Source organism: Teleopsis dalmanni, chromosome 2, assembly GCF_002237135.1.
Source record: "Teleopsis dalmanni isolate 2A chromosome 2, ASM223713v2, whole genome shotgun sequence".
Taxonomy (NCBI): Eukaryota; Metazoa; Arthropoda; class Insecta; order Diptera; family Diopsidae; genus Teleopsis; species Teleopsis dalmanni.
Window position 1 is genome coordinate 128830074 of NC_051847.1, and position 20494 is coordinate 128850567.

A 20494-nucleotide genomic window follows, 5' to 3' on the forward strand; every position below is an offset into this window, starting at 1 on the left:
AAATATTTTGCATACGATAATGTGTCACTATAGTACATATCAGTTTTAACTTCCAATGTATTAAAGGATATGTTTTAAGAAAAAAAAAACAGAAACAGAATAAGAATATTTTAAATTTGGTTTTTGTATGATATCTCTACGGTGATTTTTAAAGTTATATTTTTGTGAATATTTGATATTATATATTTCTTATGACCAAACAATTATAGCATTTTTTTGAAGTATTCAAGTATGTGAAATTGCTTATATACAAGTTTATTTGCTTTTTTTCAACACTTCGATTACTATCGATAGTCATCTTCAGCGAATTATTGAAGTGTGAAATATTGGAATACAAAAAATTAACTTTCTATATAAATTTTTTGATTTTTTTATCAATTGTGATGCGTCTTATGATGAAAAGAAACTAGAAGGGTTCGAACAGTAACTAAAAAACAACAAAAAAAATTTGGGCAACCATACAACGCTGCTTCAAGTATTCCGAATATTTGAATATTTCCTAAGATCACTTGTGATGAATATTTGGCAATATTCGAAACAGTATTGTATGGTCAGCCAAATTTCAATAAATTAATAAACAATTGTGTTTTGTTTGACTGATTAGTTCATATTTAAAAAAATTAAATATTCAAAACAGACTTGTAATAAATTTATAATAATATCGTATATATATATAATGATTTAAAAGAGTACTGTCATACATATCCTTATAAATAGTAAATCTTGAATGTACTTTGAATGCAACTGTTCAGTGCACTCACATTTCTTTCTTTTTTATGATACACTTTACATTATTCCCATTTTTTATTCACTACGTAATACTCAAATAAAAGTTTCACTTTTATTTTTATGTATTCTTATGTATTTATATTTTTAGTGATTTTTTTATAGAGCATCTGTTACAATTTTTTTACTGCACTTCGAAAAACAAACAATACTGCACTTACATAATGGAGCTTTTTCTTTAGTGTAGTATATATTATTTAAAATAGAAAATGACAAAAATAATGTTCTCTATTTACAAAACTTTCAAGGGTGTATATATTTACAATGTTTCAAAATTTGTCTTAAGAAATTGTTTTATAGGAATTTAATAGAACTACATATGTTAAAAATAATGTAACGTTGTACACTTCTGATTTTAATTTTATATAGTTATATTAACTATTAATTATTATTATTAAAATCAAAATTTTCTTCTGTCAACAATTTTAAACTGTCACGCATACAACAAATCATTGTAATTTGATTGTCAGATTTATCACACTTTTTATCACAAAGTATTTACTTTGCATATATAGTACATACGTATAATAAATAGTTTGCACGTATGATATACAAGAGTTTGTTTCATTTTGTATGAAAACTTCATTCATTCCTTAAAACTATTCACAATAGCATAAGTTTATACAGCACAATACTGTACTATGGTGAACTGTCCAAGTCAAAATCTACTCGGTTTTGTAGAAATTACGATTCAATTCTGTTACCCCGGTAACACGGAAGCCCATAATTACTCATTGCGGTGGGCATGCATCAGCGAGGTGCGACGCTAAAATACAGTCTTTTACCACCGATTGCAAACAGATTCGATGAACACGTGCAGTTTCGGCTTGGAAAGAAATGAAAATATAGAAGAATAGGGAAAGGACGTTGGAATGATTTTAGTTAGGACTGCTAGGTATTGAAAGAGTGCAGGTTTGACTCGCATTAGCCGCTAAAAAGCGTTACCAGCGATCACCACGTGGAGGCCCACTTCACGAAAGGGGTGAGTACTTAGGACTAGTCTCACCTGTGAGTATATATAGTCAAATATTTGGATCTTCTAAAATAACAAGAATAAGTTTTATTATTAACAGAATACCTTACGTAATCTTTATGCGATCAATAAAAAAACCATGACTTTAATATTGAGAAATATGTATATCCAACAATTTGTCTTTATCATAATAAGTGAACTAAAAATAATTTTAGGCTACATTTACATTAACAATGCTGTTAGTCTCAAATAATCACTAATAAAAATATTGAAATAGAGTTCAGAAAATTATAAAAAAATTTGAATTATAATGGAATTAAATTTTTTTTAAGTTTTCGAGCCGAAACACAACATAATTGTTGAAGGAAATTCATCACAGCCAGGAAACATATCACAGACATGTGTTTTATTTAAAATTGCGTATAAAATGTCAATAAAACAGCACATATCCTAAATCTCAAGGCTGAGCATAATATCAATAATGTTTTTATCCTTTGTATAAGACTACATTTAGTGACTTTATTACTTTCACTGCTACAAATTTTTACGTCAAAAACACTTGCGTATATAAATTTCAATAAAATTTTCATTCACTTACAAGCACCAAAGATGGCAGCAATAGTTATAAAAACAACAACGAGACACTTACATAAATATGTAAAAGGATTTTGAATCTTCGAACGGAACGTGTAAGGCTTTGTTTATGAAACACTGAAAACGTATTAAACGCAAACGTATCCTTGTGCGAGTGGAAGTAATTGTGTATTATTAAAGTCGAATAGCATGCATTCGTCAACGTCTTGAGTTTCATTTCCTCCAGAGTTCAGCACAGCTAGCAGTTACTCATATTTGCATAAGAAATTTCAAGTTTTTAATCAAGGACATTTTTTCCTTAAATTCTGAAAATAACTTGAAGGTGTAGGAAACAATGGTTCCCTCGGTGCTGCGATAGAGTAATTTTTCATGTAAGAGTTTTAAGCAATTCAATTCCCATGTTGTATGTTAATTTAAATCTTATTTTAATTCCGCTGAGAATCAAACGAATGTTACGAAAAAGTAAAAAATCCAAGAAAAAAAGCCATTATAACAAATAATTTTTCAGAAGAACGATATAAATATTTCTACTAATAATAAAAACTCTGCTGGGTATTTTAACTTTCTCGTATTATAATAAAAAAATCCCAGCTAGAGCATTGTCAGACTCATCCTTAATAGGATTTGATTTTTTTCGTTATTATTTCAAAGAAATAATCATTAATTACTATATCAGAAAGGACAAAAGATTAGACGGATTCCAATAGCAAAGTAAAGACAAGGACAAAAATTTATTTAATTTATTGAAATTTGGCGAACCATACAATGGAATATAAATACAGATTATAAAAATGGACTATAAACTAATTTAGAGATTTTAATATTTCCTAAGATCACTGATGATGAGTACTTACCAATACTCGAAACAGCATTTTATGATCCGCCAAGTTTCTATAAATTAAATAAATTTTTGTTCTTGTCTTTTCTTTGCTATTCGAATCTAACTTTTAAATAGTTTCTTTTCGTCATAAAGACGCGTCACTTTCGGCAAGAACAAATTTACATTGACAATCGATTAGTTTCGATTATTACATGATAAAATATATGTTATGTTAATGTACATTTTCCTAACTTTCACTCAGATATACTTTTCTTATATTTTACTATCATTCATTTTTATGCGTCTAAATGGTTTTGTCAGAAATTATACTTCACAAAAGAAGGAAGGCGTGAGATCACTTATCATGTTCACGTTCTTCCATTTAGTAGTAAATGCGATTTTCTTGATTTAGGTTAAACATTATTGTGGAAAGCACAGTAAAATATTTAATTAAAAATAAAAACATATCCGCATGAGAAGTCTAAAAACTAATACTAGTCTTCCAGTAAAAGAATATATTCAATTTCTTTGATAAGTGATCATACATCATTTTCAAAAATGTCTATATTTCAATTTAGTTAAAAGTAAAACTATCTTGACAATAAATGCTACGTTCCGTTTATATGCAGACTCTTACCATCTCATCTAAAAGTTTCTTCTCAAGTTCTCAGTGAGATTGCATATATGTTAGCATACCTCTTCACTAAGTTTTACTTATGCACTAGATGAAATGAATTATGGTTATATTGCTTTATCATTTATTTTAACAATAATCAGCTAAAAATTTATACAAATAATATACTATATGAATCAAGCATTCATAAAAGTTATTATAATGAGGGACGAAATTGAAGACGTGAACCGTATGTGCGTGCAAACTGGATCGAGTTTTTAACAAAATGGAGAATGTGCAATGTAAATATACTAATGTAATTATAGTATTTCTGGTAATTGGAAATTTCATATTCATTCATAATAGATTTTTGTATAAAACATATAAGATATTCAGTAGCTGTTTAATGTTCCATATTCATTTAAGAAATGTGCAGTAATAACTCCAATAAGTAATTGAGTTACAAGTGTGAAATAATTATATACTATACTTACAGTCAAATAAAGAGGTTTTGAAGCTTTAAATGAAAAATTTGTTTACTATTTGCCACACAAGCGATATAATTGGTTCTTAGAACCTTCTTTGCCGTCACAGAGGGTCATCCAAGGTAATTGCTTTCATAAAACTCTACTGATGTTGGATGCTATAATATCAAAAAATATGTAGAGTGTATTTCTTAAAAGCTTTGATTTCGAAAAAAAAAAATTCTTAACAATTTTGTTTAGTTTTTCGAAAAAATCAAATTTTCAGAATCTGAATCAGAATTATTTTAGAATCCATATAAGTACAGACATGTGAAGAGTTGATTATATAAGTGGGTCCTTGATATAAGCTGAACTATTAGCTGGTATTCGATACAACAATTGGCTAAGCAATTGTTTTCGGACATAGAAGCAGTATTGAAAGAAATATCATTTGATATTTGAAAATGAAAACTATTATCAATAGTATATTATTGTTAGCTGTATCAAAATGAAGAGAGATAGTCGGATATGTTAAATAAATTTTCTTTTAAGAAAATCGATAGTAGCCATAGGTTTTCTTCGCAGAGTAGTAAAAAACACTCTTAAAATCTTCAGAGTTAGTTTCTGTTCAAAAAAGGTCTTAAGTTTAAGTGCAGCCAAACTCAAAAACAGTCCATTGTGATTGTTTACTTGTTATGTTTTAAAACTCCAGTTATCCGTTAATATTATATGAGCATTTCACTTACTAAGAAACTCAAATACATGATAAAATAAAATAATTCAAGTATATAGGATAAAAATGCTCACCATTGCTCTTCTTATAATTTAAATCATTTTCAGTGTTATAATTTTTATAAATATTTCATACTACACACAACATAACAAAAAATATATTTCAATAAAACATTTAACATATTTTAAATGTGATGCCAATTTGTTTCAACCAGACTTAATAGTGTTTTTTACAACTCTGAAAGAAAAAATTACGGCTACTATCTTAGGTTATCTCATATTTAACATTATAACAAAATTAAATACATTAATTAATATTTTTTTTCATTGTTAAACTAATTTTTAAAAATTTATATTTTCAATTGCGATTTACTTGTAAGTTTTGTCAGGCATTCCTACTTAACGAAATTGAAATTGATTGGTATGCACCTCACAGGAATCTGCTAATAAAATGACATTTGTTAAACGTGACAAAACACTTATTTTAGCCTGTATTCAAATCACCGAAAATACATTTCCGAGTCAACAAAAATGCGTGCTGAACTGAACGACATGTGTGTCTTATATTCCAACACGTGAAATATTGTCTGCTTTCATATGAAATTTTTGCTGATTTTTCCCAAAGGACCTAGTACCTGTACTCCGGCAATTTATGGTTGTTATTTCAGTGCTTTATTGACAGACCTGCTGTAATATTTCTGTTGAAATATTTTTAGCCGGCTTTAATGTCGCCAACTGCGGAAAATGCTACTCATTAAAATCATGCTCACTTTTATTCCAATGTTCAAAGCAGTGTGTATGAGCCACCGCTGAGGGGAGTGCATAAGTAGACACCTAATTATATGCATTAAAATAACAGTTTCCAAATAGAATAGGTATACGCGCGTTTCTGTGAGCCATAAAACTATTTTTGTGGAATTAATGCTTTCCTTATTATGTGAACACTGCAGAATGTGAACTGCAACACCTTTGTTGAGCTGTCGAAAATTACGCTCCCAACAAGAAAAAAAAAATGAACCGGACAAAATAAATTATATCAAAACTTGTTCACGAAATAAGCACATTTTGTTCGTGCACTGCGAACTACGTTTTACCGACTTTTAAAAACCCATTAGTTCCATGTAAGTAATACGATTATAGAGCATGGCCGTGGCACATAAATGGCGCCTTCCGTTGCAGCCATGAACAGCTTTACTCGTGTATAAAATTTCAATGCAGTGGAGTCCTTTTTAAGCACTAATCCGGACACATGCATAAAACACGCTTGTATGCTTGGCAAATAAGCACGCACATGCGGTGACAGATTGGTTAACATTACACCATTAAAGAAGTTTCACAAAGGACTTTTCAAAATAGATCCGTTCTTTGTTGTGCATTAAATAAAAATTAGTTATGAAGTTGAGTTGCAATTAAAGTGAACATTTGAATAGACCACAAATGAAACCTTAACAGAAAAAAAATTTTATTTACACAATATGTAATTGTTTAATAAATTCCTTGGCCACCAGAAAAGGGAGGGTGTTCATATAATAAAGACATTAATATAAAGATAGAATAGAATAGAAATAAACAGGATACCAACTCCCAACGGAGTGAAGCACTACTTCGACTTTTGTGCTGCAATAGACCCTAACCGAACATAAGACATTCCGCTTTCCAAATGAAAGCCAAAATGTCAGCAGTTGAGGACCTCCAAATGTCAGAAGGGGAGAGTAGTTCTCGACCCATTGAACTCCTCTTGGCCCTATAATATAAAATACAAAGATAGATGAAATTGATATAATGTAACACTGATTGAATATGTCTAAGTTATAAGTATAAGTAATGTAATGATAGTATTGGCAGTATCCGATTTAATAATGAAAAATCAATATTTTTAAATGCTTGAGTTTTAATTTTTGCAGTAAACTTTCTGTTCACTAATATATTTATTCCTGATGTAATTAATATCAGGATAATAAATTTGTCGAGATGATCAAAGCAAACTACCATCACTGACTTAAATTATATCTTTATTGCTTTAAATGAAATCAGTATGGAAACAGTCCCAAAAGTAATGATCATAATCCCTTAAAACTTATACTAATCGAAATTTCTATCAAAATTTGAATAAATTCCTTTGATATTTCGCTGTGGCTTCATATTTTATATAATATCACTTTTCAAAAGTCATTTAAAGAAACCATAATAAATGTTTATCACATACATGCATCATTGCCTTTTATACGTACAAGTTTACCTTTGGTTTGATCGATTTAGTGACCTTTATTGAAAGAGGATCTCGTGAATATTGAAAAATTATCGCAATCAATAACCACTACCAAAGAATACTACATCGAAGAAGTCGAAATCTTCAGGCGATGATGTGGGGAAACAAAAGGTCACTCCACAACTTGTTCTATACACTCCAACTAATGACCAAATAGACTAGAGAGTGCAGCATTGCAAAGACTGGTTGAAAATCTGCCCAAGAAACTGCTCAAGCATATCAGCCTTTGCAACTGGTGTTGAAACAAAATAAAAGATGGATAATTTATAAATTTTTGATCTTCAGAAAAAAATTGCTTATTATTTTTGCTTAGTGAAAAAATTTTGAGTGCTGATTAAACATTATTTTTTATGAGAAAAAATTTTATTAAAACCAAACGGTTGTATCATTAACATTCTGAAGGCTCTATTTCAACAAATAATGACATAAGTGATGCATTAAAGTATAGTCGCATAGATACCGATTATGCTAAACACCATGATTACCTATTGGTAGCTGTTCCGGAAACAATAAAATAGTTCATGGAACAATTATAAAGCTACACAAACTAAAGTTACAGCTGACACTTTATATATTGAAAGATAATATGTTTGTAATTGGTACTGCATTTATTCACACCGATTCAGAAACAACAAATTCATTAATACTTTAAAATACTGTTTATAGTATATTCAGCAGATAGACTATTGGCATCAATACGGATAATGGATAAAACATGAATCTATTACTGCACGCTTGAGTCATGAAGATAGTCAGTCAGCGAAAGTCATCCAAAGCGAACAAAACTCTAGAAAACAATATTATGGTGTTTGTAATTTGTGATAGATATACCTATCAGTAGCAAATAAAGCATTATTATATTGGTTGAACGTGAAGATCCAAATAAACGGTATCACTTATAAAGTAAAACAAGGTAATGTTTCTCCAAGATAATGCTCCGAAATCTAAGAAAACTTTAATTAAATGAAATGATTTCGTAGATAAGCTCGAATTGCTTCCACACCCACAGTACTCTCCTGATATCGCTTCTTGCATAATGATAATGATAGCAAATATGGTATAAAGGAAGAAAACTAGTTTAAATATTAAAAAATTCAACAAAAGGAAAGCTTGAGCACAAAATGATTGCATTTCTCCTGAAGATGGTTTGCATTAATGTTGCATAGAAAAATTAGTATGTTGGCTAATAAGGTTGACTTTATAAAAATAAATTGTTTTCTTGAACTACACCGGTGACTTAGTGGATCTTACATTACCAAATTTTGCATAATTTTTTGTGAGTTGCAATCCAATGAAGCTCGAAAAAGAAACAAACATACATAAACTAAAATGAGGTTTTAATTTAAAAATGATAATGTATTCATATTACATTAAAACTAAATGTAAAGAGTTCGTATAGCAAAGAAAAGACAAGAACAAAAATTTAGTTACAACGCTGTTTCGAGTATTGCCAAGTACTTATCATCAGTGAGCTTCAGAATTATTCGAATTTCTGCTTAATTAGTTTATAGTCCATATATAATTTGTACCAAGCTTAGCATTAAATTTTTTGACTTTCAAAAATAGCTTCTTTGTCGTCATAAGAAGCGTAGCTTTCAGCAAAAATAATTAACTTTAAAAATTAAATGTCAATTCAAAATAAATATGTTTTCAATTTGATTTAGTTGAGTATTTATCTTGACTCGCAATAATAACAACTGAAGGTCCGAATAAATTTATATGAAGGATTTATATTTTAGAGAATTTTAAAAGCTTTTACATTTTAAAAGATTGTACGAAACAAATTTTAATTGAGAATTTAATGACTTACAAATTATTTTGATTGTTTTAATTTAAATTTATTTTATTATTTCGATTCTACTATTTTATTCTACTCTGTTTGAGTTCAGTCTGTGCTGGCAGAGTTTACAAACAGCTAACAAATACATTATTATAATTAACTAAATAGCATTAATTTAAGCTACTTAAAAGCCTTAATTGAACCACTTAATTTTTCCATTTATTTTATCGCTTTTAATTCTCAATTTTTTTGCAGTGTAATTTGTTTTTTGAGTGGGAGTACTCTTTTATCAATTACATTCTATTAATTTTGCAAATTATTTTTGAATTCCTTTTACCATATCTCACCCAACCTCTGTTGACTTGTTGACTAAGTAGAAAAATTTATGTAGAAAAACGAATAAATTATGCGAAATAGGTAAATTGGTGAACTAGGTATTTTAATTTCTCAATGCTATTCCTTTACACGTTTTGAGATACTCCTTAGTGATTACCTGAAATGATACTTAGCCTATTTGAATATTGAACTATATACTTGGCAACAAATCATTGCATTAAATTTGTATTGACTGTAGAATAAAGTGTTTTTCTTATTTTCATCATGAATTGTTTATTACGCTAGTTGCTTAGAATATATAAAACAAAAATGTAGGAGGTGGAAATGAAAGATGACTACAATATCCACAATTTTTATTTTTCAATACTAATTTTGCATTCATTTAATGTCACAATCAATTGAAAAATACGTGCAGTCCGTTAAAAAATTTAGAACAGTATAGAAAAGTGAAGAAATTATATAAATAACCTAAACGAAAACAGAGATACTCGTAAAGAAAAATTTTAAGCTTTCAAATGAAAACTGATGCTATAAACCTATTAGATTCCATTTTAAGATTTATTAAAATTTATAAAAAAAATTCTTGCATTTTGATATACGGAATAAGGAAAGAGATATGAAAATATTCGTCCTCTGTCTTAAATAAAATTAACATTTGTCATACAACTTATCTAGGGAACCCCAATTAATTATTGATAGCAACACATCCATATAATCTTCTTTTTCAAAACCGCTTTTATAAATATTCTAAAACTTATTAAACAAAAACACATCAGATAGTATTGAATAAAAGTATTTATTGTTTATAACTATGCCGAAACCGAAACTATAGCTCGGAGACAAAGTGTTTTTTTTTTCTTTCAGTCCTTTGCACTTGAAAGAGCATAGTAGATAGATCAAGAGCTATATGGTTTTCCCTTATCAATCTGCAAAAAACTTTTCCAAAGTGATTTTCCATCAAGCAAGCGATCTTTTTCGATTTATTCATTTGTTTAAATTACTTTAAAAAAATCATTATAGGTTAATAAGATACTTAACTTTGTCCATATGCTTAAATTGATTAAGTTAACATATATAATGCACTATGACCCGTTTGGTTTGTTTGTCAAATTTAATGAACTAGATACAAATTGAAAGTATCTATATGGAATCGGTGCCCATATATCTGGTAACATCAATCTGATTATGTTAAACGAATACGTGTTTGAAAGGTGACATGCCAGGATACTTACTTTGTAAAAGTCGTTCTGCAATTAATTTTTCGTGTCAAAATTTATATGCATAAATTATCTGAAGAAGTACGCTATGTGAAGCTTAATACTATAAAAAATAATACTGCTGAAAAAACAATGGTGAGGGCGCTGTGATAAAATATTGGACCGGGAGTGGTATGCTCGATTTTGTTTCCAAAACTTGTCAAGAAAATTTTGCAACTTGAGTAAGACCAACACACAAGTTGTCAGGAGATAGCGGTGATACTAATTAACAATCATATGACAGTTAAGAATCATCAGGAAAAAACTGGCTTCGCAAAGACCTTTGATGTTTAGGCTTTACATATAAGAAATATAATGAACTTTGATTGCCTCAGTTATCATCAGTAAGAAGCTGTTGAATTGAACAATTTTTGAAGAGAGTCAACAAAGTGTACACAAAATATATTTAACATATATTTATATTTATATATTTAACAATTCTTTGATGAACAAAAAAATTCAGTAGAAAGCATATGGAAAGGCGTATGTGCTGTTTCTGATAAAGATACTCTATCACAATTTAATACTGGTAAGTGGTTCACTTAAGATGTTCCGAAAATTGAAATCTAAAAAGTTATGTTCGTTTTATTCTGTATATAAAATTGAAGATAAAACCTAGCAAAACTATAAGTGTAGACTTTAGGCATCACAACAATACTGCAGATTAGCTTAACGAGTTGCTTCACCCGGTATAAACCCTTGACAATTTGGGGTCAGGTGAGCCGACTGAAATTTAAACATGTGAAGTTGTTTTACAATAAGCACTTATTTGACTGTTTGTCGACAGACACCTGAGTTTTCGGTATGTAAATAGAAACTTAATAGTAATCAGAAATCTCTCAGTCGGAATGTTCTTATCATTTGCTAAGTAAAAAATTTCGACTAGTTAAGACGGAAAGTATACAATAGTTTTTCCTCCAATTAAATCCAAATATGAGACCTTATACGTCACATATTAGTCCATTTAGACTATTTTAGACAAGTCTGTACAAATTAATTCAAGCATTAATAAAATATCTTTCATTTTTTAAATTTTAGGGTGCTTCAAGTAGTCGCCATAGCCAACCTATTTGTATTTTCGGGAAATTTCCATTTTGCCAAATGTTTGACAATTATTCATTTGTATGATAAATTGTTATGTGCATGTTTATATAATGTCAATGAATTTTTTTCATAAATTGTCATTTTTATTATGTAAATTTCAAGCGACTTTAGCTTTTATGTCGAATTTTGTATGATAAAACGGTTTTTCTTAAGCGAGCCTTAAATTAAGTAAGTTGTTTTTGCACGCCACTGTGTCGTTTATCAAATTTAATGATGAAAGTTTTTAGCCTCATGCAGAAGAAAGTAATGCACATCAAAATTTATCTGATATTAATGATTTTGACGAAATGTCACTATTATGATTTCACTTAATTAAAATTTACAACATAAATCATTTCAAGATAATTTACAGATAATTTTTTGCAAGGTGTATGTAAAAATTAATTCATTATCCATAAACTCGAAAATCGAAGAAAAAAATTTTAATATTTTTTTTTTGATTGCAGTTATTGTGGTTGTAATAAGTTAGGGTGCGGTTTTAATGGGTATTGTTGTTAATGAGAAAAAAACAAACTACTTTTGTCAACAAAAAAATTTCCTAAGCGTCTTGGACCCACCTCACTGTTGATAACTTTAAGTTGGAGGCTGTAAAAGCACGCGTTCTCAATTTTTTAAATAAATATATTAAAAAAATATGAAATTTATTTTAAAAAGTAATGAAAATGAAATCTAAACATTATCTGCCAGATGTTGTTTATATAATGTATAATTTGTATTTATAATTAAATTAATGAAAAAATTTACACAAAACAAATTGAAATTACTTCTCTGAAATTAACTAAATTAACTCGTTAATTTTCTCAATTTTACTGAGTTTTTTCATTTTCTTTTAATCAACAATGTATCTCATTGTCTACAGAAATCAGCTGTAATAACAAAAAAAATTTGGTCAATAATAACATAAAATTTATCTTCATCTCACTCGTTACCATTTTTTACACAATTCCTACTGGTTGTGTGTACTGGAACGCGAAGCCAGTAAAAATGGAAACAAGCTTTGTTTATGGTTCATGACACAATTGAGTAAAATTAAGGATTAGAATTAATTTTTATAACAGTTTTCATACTTTGATACTGTTGAAAAAATAATAAAAACAATATATACATAATATTTCTCTTCTCTAATTTTTTCATATGTTCTATTCTACATTTACACGAGCATGCTATTCTTAGTGCCAGAAAGAACAATGAACAGCGAAAGCAAAGAATTAGTTTGCATTTTGTGAATACCAAAATAAATTAAATTAAATTAAACTACTTATTAAAATATTTATCACTTCAATTTACAGAATTAGAATTCATCAAGTAAGCATAAGCATCAAAAATTAATCCATCAAATAAATCCTCAAATATTACTCAAGTGTGTCATAGACCTACAATTACACAATTAATATTGTGCTTATTCAGAAATTGCACAAAGTCTTGTTCTTCTCAGTACATATTGACGTTGCAACTTTGTAACTCACTAGAAGAACTAGACAGCAACACCAACTTCTTATAAGCACATCTTAAATACTTATAAAATTAATTTACCTTATAATTTATCTTTTATACTTCATTCATATAAATTATTTCTATTCATGCAGTTATTATTAAATTTATTAATAACATACCGCAAAATTGGTCTAAAAAAATTTATATTTAAAAATTAGTCTAACTTTACTAAATGCCCAATGCAACACTGATCCAAACAGCTGTATATGCGACTCCATCATTAAGTTGTGTCAGTGCTACAAGCAAGCGGTGAAGGTAGTGTTGAAGTAGTTCACAATTTTGTGTTTTTAAAGAATTAAATCGGTATTAATTATGGAAAATAGCGATGAGGACGATACTTCAAGCGATTCAGTCGATGAATCAGAAAGCGATATTGAAGACAACGAGGAAAATGTTTGGACAGATAATACTGCAGTAATTGATAGTCAACTTGACACAGAAACTATAAAAATTGACTGCGAACAACTCGTTAAAAACTTACATTGCTTAATAAAAGAATTGCCAAATAAGGAATGTGGTTCTACTGTGAAAGATGCTTTAAAACTAAATGAAATCTTAATAGAACAATTGGAAAATTTCAAAAAAATATTTACGTTTCAATTGGAGCGAATTCGGTCCCGTTTCAAACTGAATGCAGCATTGATAGAAGTAAAAAAGAGAAGAACATGCAATAAGGTCTCTAAACGAAGTGCATTATTGAAGGCATCCACACATTATCTGGACGGCAACACGTTTTTTAAGGATTTTTCTGGGAATGGAGCTCCAAATAATGCTGATTACATGCAACGTAAAAAAGAAGGAGAATTTTTTCCCATGGATTTAGGGTTGGTTAGCAGTCATTATTGGACTGACAAAGACAAAAAATCTCTTGTTTGTGGTATAAAAGAACAGGTAACTTATTGATCATGTGAATAATTTTTTCCAATTGAACTTACAACTTGTATTTCAGTTAATAAATAGATTAATAGAAAAGAAATTAATAAATGTAAGATGGGAAAGTAAGGAAGATTATTTGTGCTCTTCTAAATTAAAAGATTTATTGGATAAAGTGGATGCTAAATTCTCAATGGACTGGTTTCAAATTTCTGCTGGGGATCTCAAACATAGACATTCTGAAACATCATGTGAGGCAATATGGAATGTTTTACTACATCCGTCACTTAAACATTCAAAGTGGTCTGTAGAGGAAAATAATCGCCTTATAACAGCTGTACAAAAGTACAATTTTCAAAATTGGGAAGCTATTGGAAATGAAGTAGGCGGTCGTTCTGACTATCAGTGTTTTATACAATACAGGAATAATGTCTGCTATAACTTACCAAATCGTTTTAAAAAATGGGATAAAAATGATGATGCTAAATTAATTGAATTAGTAAATAAAAATACCACCAATAATGTTACTGATTGGACAGTAGTAACATCGTATTTTAGATTCAAACCTAAAGGTGATGTTATAGCGCGTTACACCACCAGATTAAAGCCCAACATAAATCATGGTAAGTACAAAAACATTTTTTAAAATAATATAACATATAAATATGTTTCTAGACTCATTTTCACCAGAGGAAGATCTCCTACTTATTGGTCTTGTTAAAAAGTATGGAGAAAAATTTAATACTATACCACGTCAAATGTTTCCCGATCGTACTATTCTACAACTTCGTAATCGTTACTTAAATACCCTGAAGCATCGTCATACAAATACAACGTGGACGTACGAAGATGACAGAAAATTAGTAGAGTTCGTTTCGAAACATGGTCCATCGAGTTGGTTACAATGTGCTGAATTGCTAGGCAACCATACACGTACTAGTTGTCGTACTCGTTATTTAACAATTAAAAAATTTTATGCAAAAAATCCAAATGCAAGTCTTGAAGACATACCACGGCATAGGGTTTTGAAAAGTGACAATTTGATTAGAACGGATACGTTTGAAACTCAACTTAAATTAGTAGAAACTGATCAAACCAATATATTAAAATATCAGTCACTTGTAACTAAGAAGAAACGAGAAAAGTCGGCAAGAATTTCAAAGAGAGACAAAGAAAAACGTTTATCTGAAACCTTGCAGTCATTGGAATCAGAAATGCATGAGCGTTTTAAGTTTGGTCATGACTACAGCGTATTCAATACTTATTATACAAAATGGCCTTCAAGTATTTTAGCTAAAAATATTATGGCGAATACTTTAAAAGTACCTACTCCAACACTTGTAGACCATGTACTACTATCTCGCATTCCAGTTTGTTTTCAAGAAACAGTAGCAGTGGACATGCAAATATCCAACAAATATTTAGACTGTCTGCCACCTAATTACTCATCAACAATTGGATATAGAGCACTATGTTTGTTAGGAGATGTCTCTAATATGAAAATTGAAGGAAACGTGTATCAAAGTCCGGCTGTAAAACTCTTTGAAGAACGACTAAAGTTAACATTTTTTAGTGTTGCTATAACTTGTACCTTGAATCCCACAGAACTAAACGCAAAGCCACTTTGTTTAATGAGTGAAGATGATCCATATGAAAATAATAAGGAAAAATTCGTTTTTTGCGATAGATATTACATAATACCAACGGATGAAGAGGAACCACAAAAACAAAATAATGAGGTCAAGAGTAACGCAAGTGTTATTATAAATAATGATGATTGTTCCAGCTTAGCTGTTGAAGCTGTTGAGGCTGTTGAGGCTGTTGAGGCTGTTGAAGCTGATTCGGATGAAGAACCTATTTTGAAAAAAAAGAGATTTTCTTTGTAGAAAACAAAAAATATGTATATATATGATGCGTCAATCCCTCCAAGAATTATATATAACATCATGTATATAATAATCATATATATATAATAACATACTTATTTATATTAATATTTTTTTGCATTAATTTATATTAAAAAGACATTTAAATAATTAAAGAGATATATATTTACAAATTTAAATTTTAAAAAAATTATATACAATGAACTAAAAATTATTCTGTAATAATATTCAAATATAGCAAAACATCAATAATAAAAATGTAATTCTTAATTATAAAAGAATGTAATGCAAATTTCAATTTCTAAATTTAGTCGTAATTTAATACCAGTTACTAAGGTACTTAATGCACACACTTGCACAGCTCCATCATTGCAGTTTCAAAAGATAAAAGTGCATCTAAAATTCTTCAAATATTCTAAATTTGAATTTTTACTTCTTCTTTTTGCGACTCACGACTATAATTGCCAACTAAGAATTTCGTGAGTTGGGGTCTCTAAATGAACCCTCAAAGATTACTTATTATTAATAATTTCAAGTTGAATGTTTTTCACGTCACCCAGAAAGCATATTGTGGGAAAGAAATAGGCTTTGATCAAACAGGCGACGCACTTTCTTTATCTTTGTTAAAATATAGGGAACATAGAGTTTAATGCGTCTGTGAAGTATTTTTGAATGGTTTTCTAAAGTACATAAATCCATCAGTTAGTTCGTGATTAGTCAAAGTTCAAACAAGTATTTAATGTCTTGAAGATAGCAGATATTCCTCTGATCCCTGGAAATGATTACTAACCTACTCTTCTCCGATGCTCTGTAATTTAAAACATACAATTTTTGTAGATAAATATGTTCTAAGGAGAAAAATAAATAAATCACTTAAATGTCGTTTGATTTCGGTTTCCAAATAAAAATGAAATAAAAATCAAGTATATTACATGCGGCGAATAAGATCAACAACATCATTTTCTGGTCAAGACAACATAATGAGAGATTCTGATGTAGTTCCATTCCTAATAGAAATGACTACCGTTTAATTGAGAGGTGAAGTAACTTTTTGCATGTAAATATTTTTTTATATAAGAGTGTAATAGTTATTTAATCATTGACCCTCTTGTAGTTGTAAGATCTGACCACCTACGAACGACTTTTAGAGATGAGATTAAGTGACTGCGATTGAATAGCTCAGTGCCTGCTAAATGCAATATTTTACATATTAAAATAGTATGTAATAATTTTTTCGGTTATGAAACTAGATCGTCTTAATTTTTTACTATTTCAGAAAATATTTATGGAGTCATTTCCTACAATAACTGGAGAAAAGAAGTGATGCAAGTTTTGTTGAAGTGACAGTTTATTTTGTTTTCATGACTAGAGACGCTTAAGCTTAAACCGGAATAGGTTTTAACGTATTCCTATTAATCTATAATAATATACTCTATTACGAGTATATTACAATATTTTTAATTAAAGGGACTTTTGGGGTTATCTAAATAGCACTGAATCAGTAACGTTGTTTGAGAATCTCGAAGAGCAATGGTGTCAATTGGATGCCATCCCCTCCGAATTGAAATTTGTAAAACGACTTGTAAAAAAAACTCAACCAAACGTGATCATAGTACCGACAATGAATATTTGATGAATAAATAACTCTATATCTTATTCGTATTTATTGTGTCTTTTATTTATTGTATGGATAGAATGTCTTGCGCTAATGCACATACGCAATAGGCTCCTGGGATGTATATTCTTACGGAAGAGGCAATATAACTCTCTGTAAACGCAACAGGGATTAGAGATCTATTCTAAAACCAGAAGAGGACACAATAGACTTGACGTTCGTAGTGCCACATCCTCTAACAATAATATAATTATTGCATGGCTAATCTTAAAACTCTCATTTTATAAGGAGAAAGTTACAGTATTCACATCAATATTTTATATTAATTTTTTTTTTAATATATTTACTGTTTTCATTTGGTTTTTTGTGAAAATGTTTTTATGATGAAAACTTCATTGGTTATTTCATTTTATGTATACTACAATTAAAACACTCGTTTTAAAAGCTATTGAAACCATGTCAAAAAAATGTTAAAAAATGTCGTTGTAAAGAGAAAAATATGACCAAAAACAAAAATATCATTAAAAAAGTTTTTATTAAAAATATATATGACAGCGTGTGGTGCAAAAAAATATTATCTAAATGCCATTACGACAAACTGTCATTTTCATTTAAAACTATTAATCATTTTAATTGGTATAAATTTTCTCTTTTGACACAAGAGCCACAATCCGCCTACACTGCTGCCCACACACAAAGCTCCGTGTATTTATTGATATTTGCATAAATCAGGTGAGGCCAACAAATGCTCGAACCATAAGTAGAACAAAGGCAAATTTAAAATTATTAATTTCATTGGTTTCCTGTTTCCTGTGTTAATATTATTAAAATGAAACTTGTACACAAATTATTATGTTTATGGTTTTTTGTAGTCCTTGTAGTTTTTGTGTAATGTTTCGTAATGACAACCACTTTTTTGAGCTCACTTAACCGCAGAACAACAAAAGCTGCTCAAAAACAAGTGATTAATAACAATTTTATGCAAATACATTTTGACATATACACACACATATTATAGACATACATACAAAATAGTGAAATTATTTCAATTGGTTTTATATTCACAAAACTAGGACGAAATGTACATATTGCCCATATAGTAAGTCAGTATTGTCTCTTGCTTCAGTGAAACTTTTTCTCTAAAATATGTTCATTTAATGCTGATATAGTAATTATTGTTCTATGATATTGTATCTTTCTATTCATTTAAATTATATTAATTCATTTGCCACAAAATTTTGGAAATCGTCAATTAAGTGGAGCATCTGGGGTCTCATATTTGGATTAATGAGATCATGAAAAAAAAATTCATTCAGGTGTCTGTGCTAAAAAAAAATTTTAATGTACTCATTATTGATGATTGAATCCTAAATTATATCCCAGAATATAAAAATAATCAAATAATTTTACGTACTTATTTCTTATTTGTAACTTCTTTACATGATATTAAACTAGTTTTTCATTCACTATCATGCATCACTACAAAACTCGCTGTGTGCAACCTCGAGTAAATTGATGGTAAATTAAGAAAAATAGTAAATTATGTCGGTATTGCAGCGTATATTGGTATTTATCAGAATTTCGAGTAGAGTACATTAGATAAAAATTAGGTGTTACCATTGTGAGCATTTTTTAAGAGGTTTAATAAATAAATAAATAAATTTGAAATTTTTTAACTAAAAATAATAAATAAGTGCAATAAATAAATAAATAAATATTTTCATAAGTGCAGTGTAAAAAATCGCCATTATATACCATTTATACAGAAAACAACGAGAAGTTAAAAAAACGCAAAATTTTAATTTTTAAAAATATTCTTTATTATCGCCTTCAAAGTACTCTCCTCCTGCGGCACTACATGCATGCCAACGCTTGATCCAATTTGCCATACAATTTCTATAGGCCGCCGAAGATATTGCCTTTAGTTCACGCAGCGAATTCTCTTTTATGGCCTCTATGGTCTCAAAACGCGTTCCTCGCAATGGCAATTTGAATCGGGAGAAGAGGAAAAAGTCACACGGGGTCATACCTGTAGAGTACGGTGCTTGGTTGATGATATTGGTGGAGTTTTTGGTCAAAAAAATCCATGAGTTTTCCTTCCATAAATCTGGCCTCTTTTTGCGAATGGCGTCACGCAAACGACGCATAATGGCCAAATAATACTCCTTATTGACCGTTTGACCGTCCGGAACGATGAAATGTTCATAGTGCATCACACCACGAATATCGAAGAAAACAGTCAGCATAACTATGATTTTGGACCGACTTTGGTGTTGACTTTTCGGTTTCGGCTCACCTTCGAAGCATCATTCGGTATTCGGTCGATTGTTGTTTGGTGGGCATGTCAAATTTATAGACCCATGCCTCATTACCAGTTATGATGCGTTCGATAAATGTAGGGTCACTATTTGCGTTGGAAATCATCTCTTTGGCCACATCACAACGACGCTTTTTTTGAATGAAATTTAGCTAAAAATCGACACACGAAAATTTTTCGAGTTCTTTGTATAGACGCCAAACAAAAACTAATCTTACGATATGCGTTAAATTTTGACAGAATGTGTATAATAGCGTTGCCAGTGTGAAAAAAAAATTTACCGATTAGATAAGCGCGAGAATTCAAAAAAAGAACGAATAAGTTCTTTTTTGATCACAAGGTATATTTTATTTAATAAGACATTAAAGATTCGAATATATATAAGTATGTTATTGCAAAATTGTTTTTAAATATATATATATGTATGTTATTGCAAGCTTGTTATTAAGCTGAGATGTTTTAAAAAGATTGAACTATACTTCTGAAATATACAGTTACTCCAAGGCTTTATTTAGAGTGCTCGACGCAACTTGGTATCTTTAAGGATAGAGAATACCTATGTGTTAAGCAAACAATATTAGT

The 20494-nt window shown here is 29.4% G+C and overlaps 1 protein-coding gene across 1 annotated transcript; it reads left to right on the forward strand.

Annotated features, from left to right (window-relative positions):
* Nucleotides 1-13389: 13389 nt before the first annotated feature.
* On the forward strand, nucleotides 13390-16010 carry LOC119683189 (transcriptional activator Myb-like). Its single transcript, XM_038096807.1, has 3 exons — nucleotides 13390-14112; nucleotides 14171-14717; nucleotides 14770-16010. The coding sequence occupies exons 1-3, from the start codon at nucleotides 13534-13536 to the stop codon at nucleotides 15978-15980; spliced, it is 2337 nt and encodes a 778-aa protein (XP_037952735.1). The 5' UTR covers nucleotides 13390-13533; the 3' UTR covers nucleotides 15981-16010.
* Nucleotides 16011-20494: the final 4484 nt, after the last annotated feature.

What these genes read in the sequence shown, in the direction of transcription:
- LOC119683189 (XM_038096807.1), top strand. Translation starts at nt 13,534, where the DNA reads ATGGAAAATAGCGATGAGGACGATACTTCAAGCGATTCAGTCGATGAA. An exon ending in TTTGTGGTATAAAAGAACAG is followed by an intron (nt 14,113 to 14,170) that starts GTAACTTATTGA and finishes CTTGTATTTCAG; the next exon opens with TTAATAAATAGATTAATAGA. An exon ending in AAAGCCCAACATAAATCATG is followed by an intron (nt 14,718 to 14,769) that starts GTAAGTACAAAA and finishes ATATGTTTCTAG; the next exon opens with ACTCATTTTCACCAGAGGAA.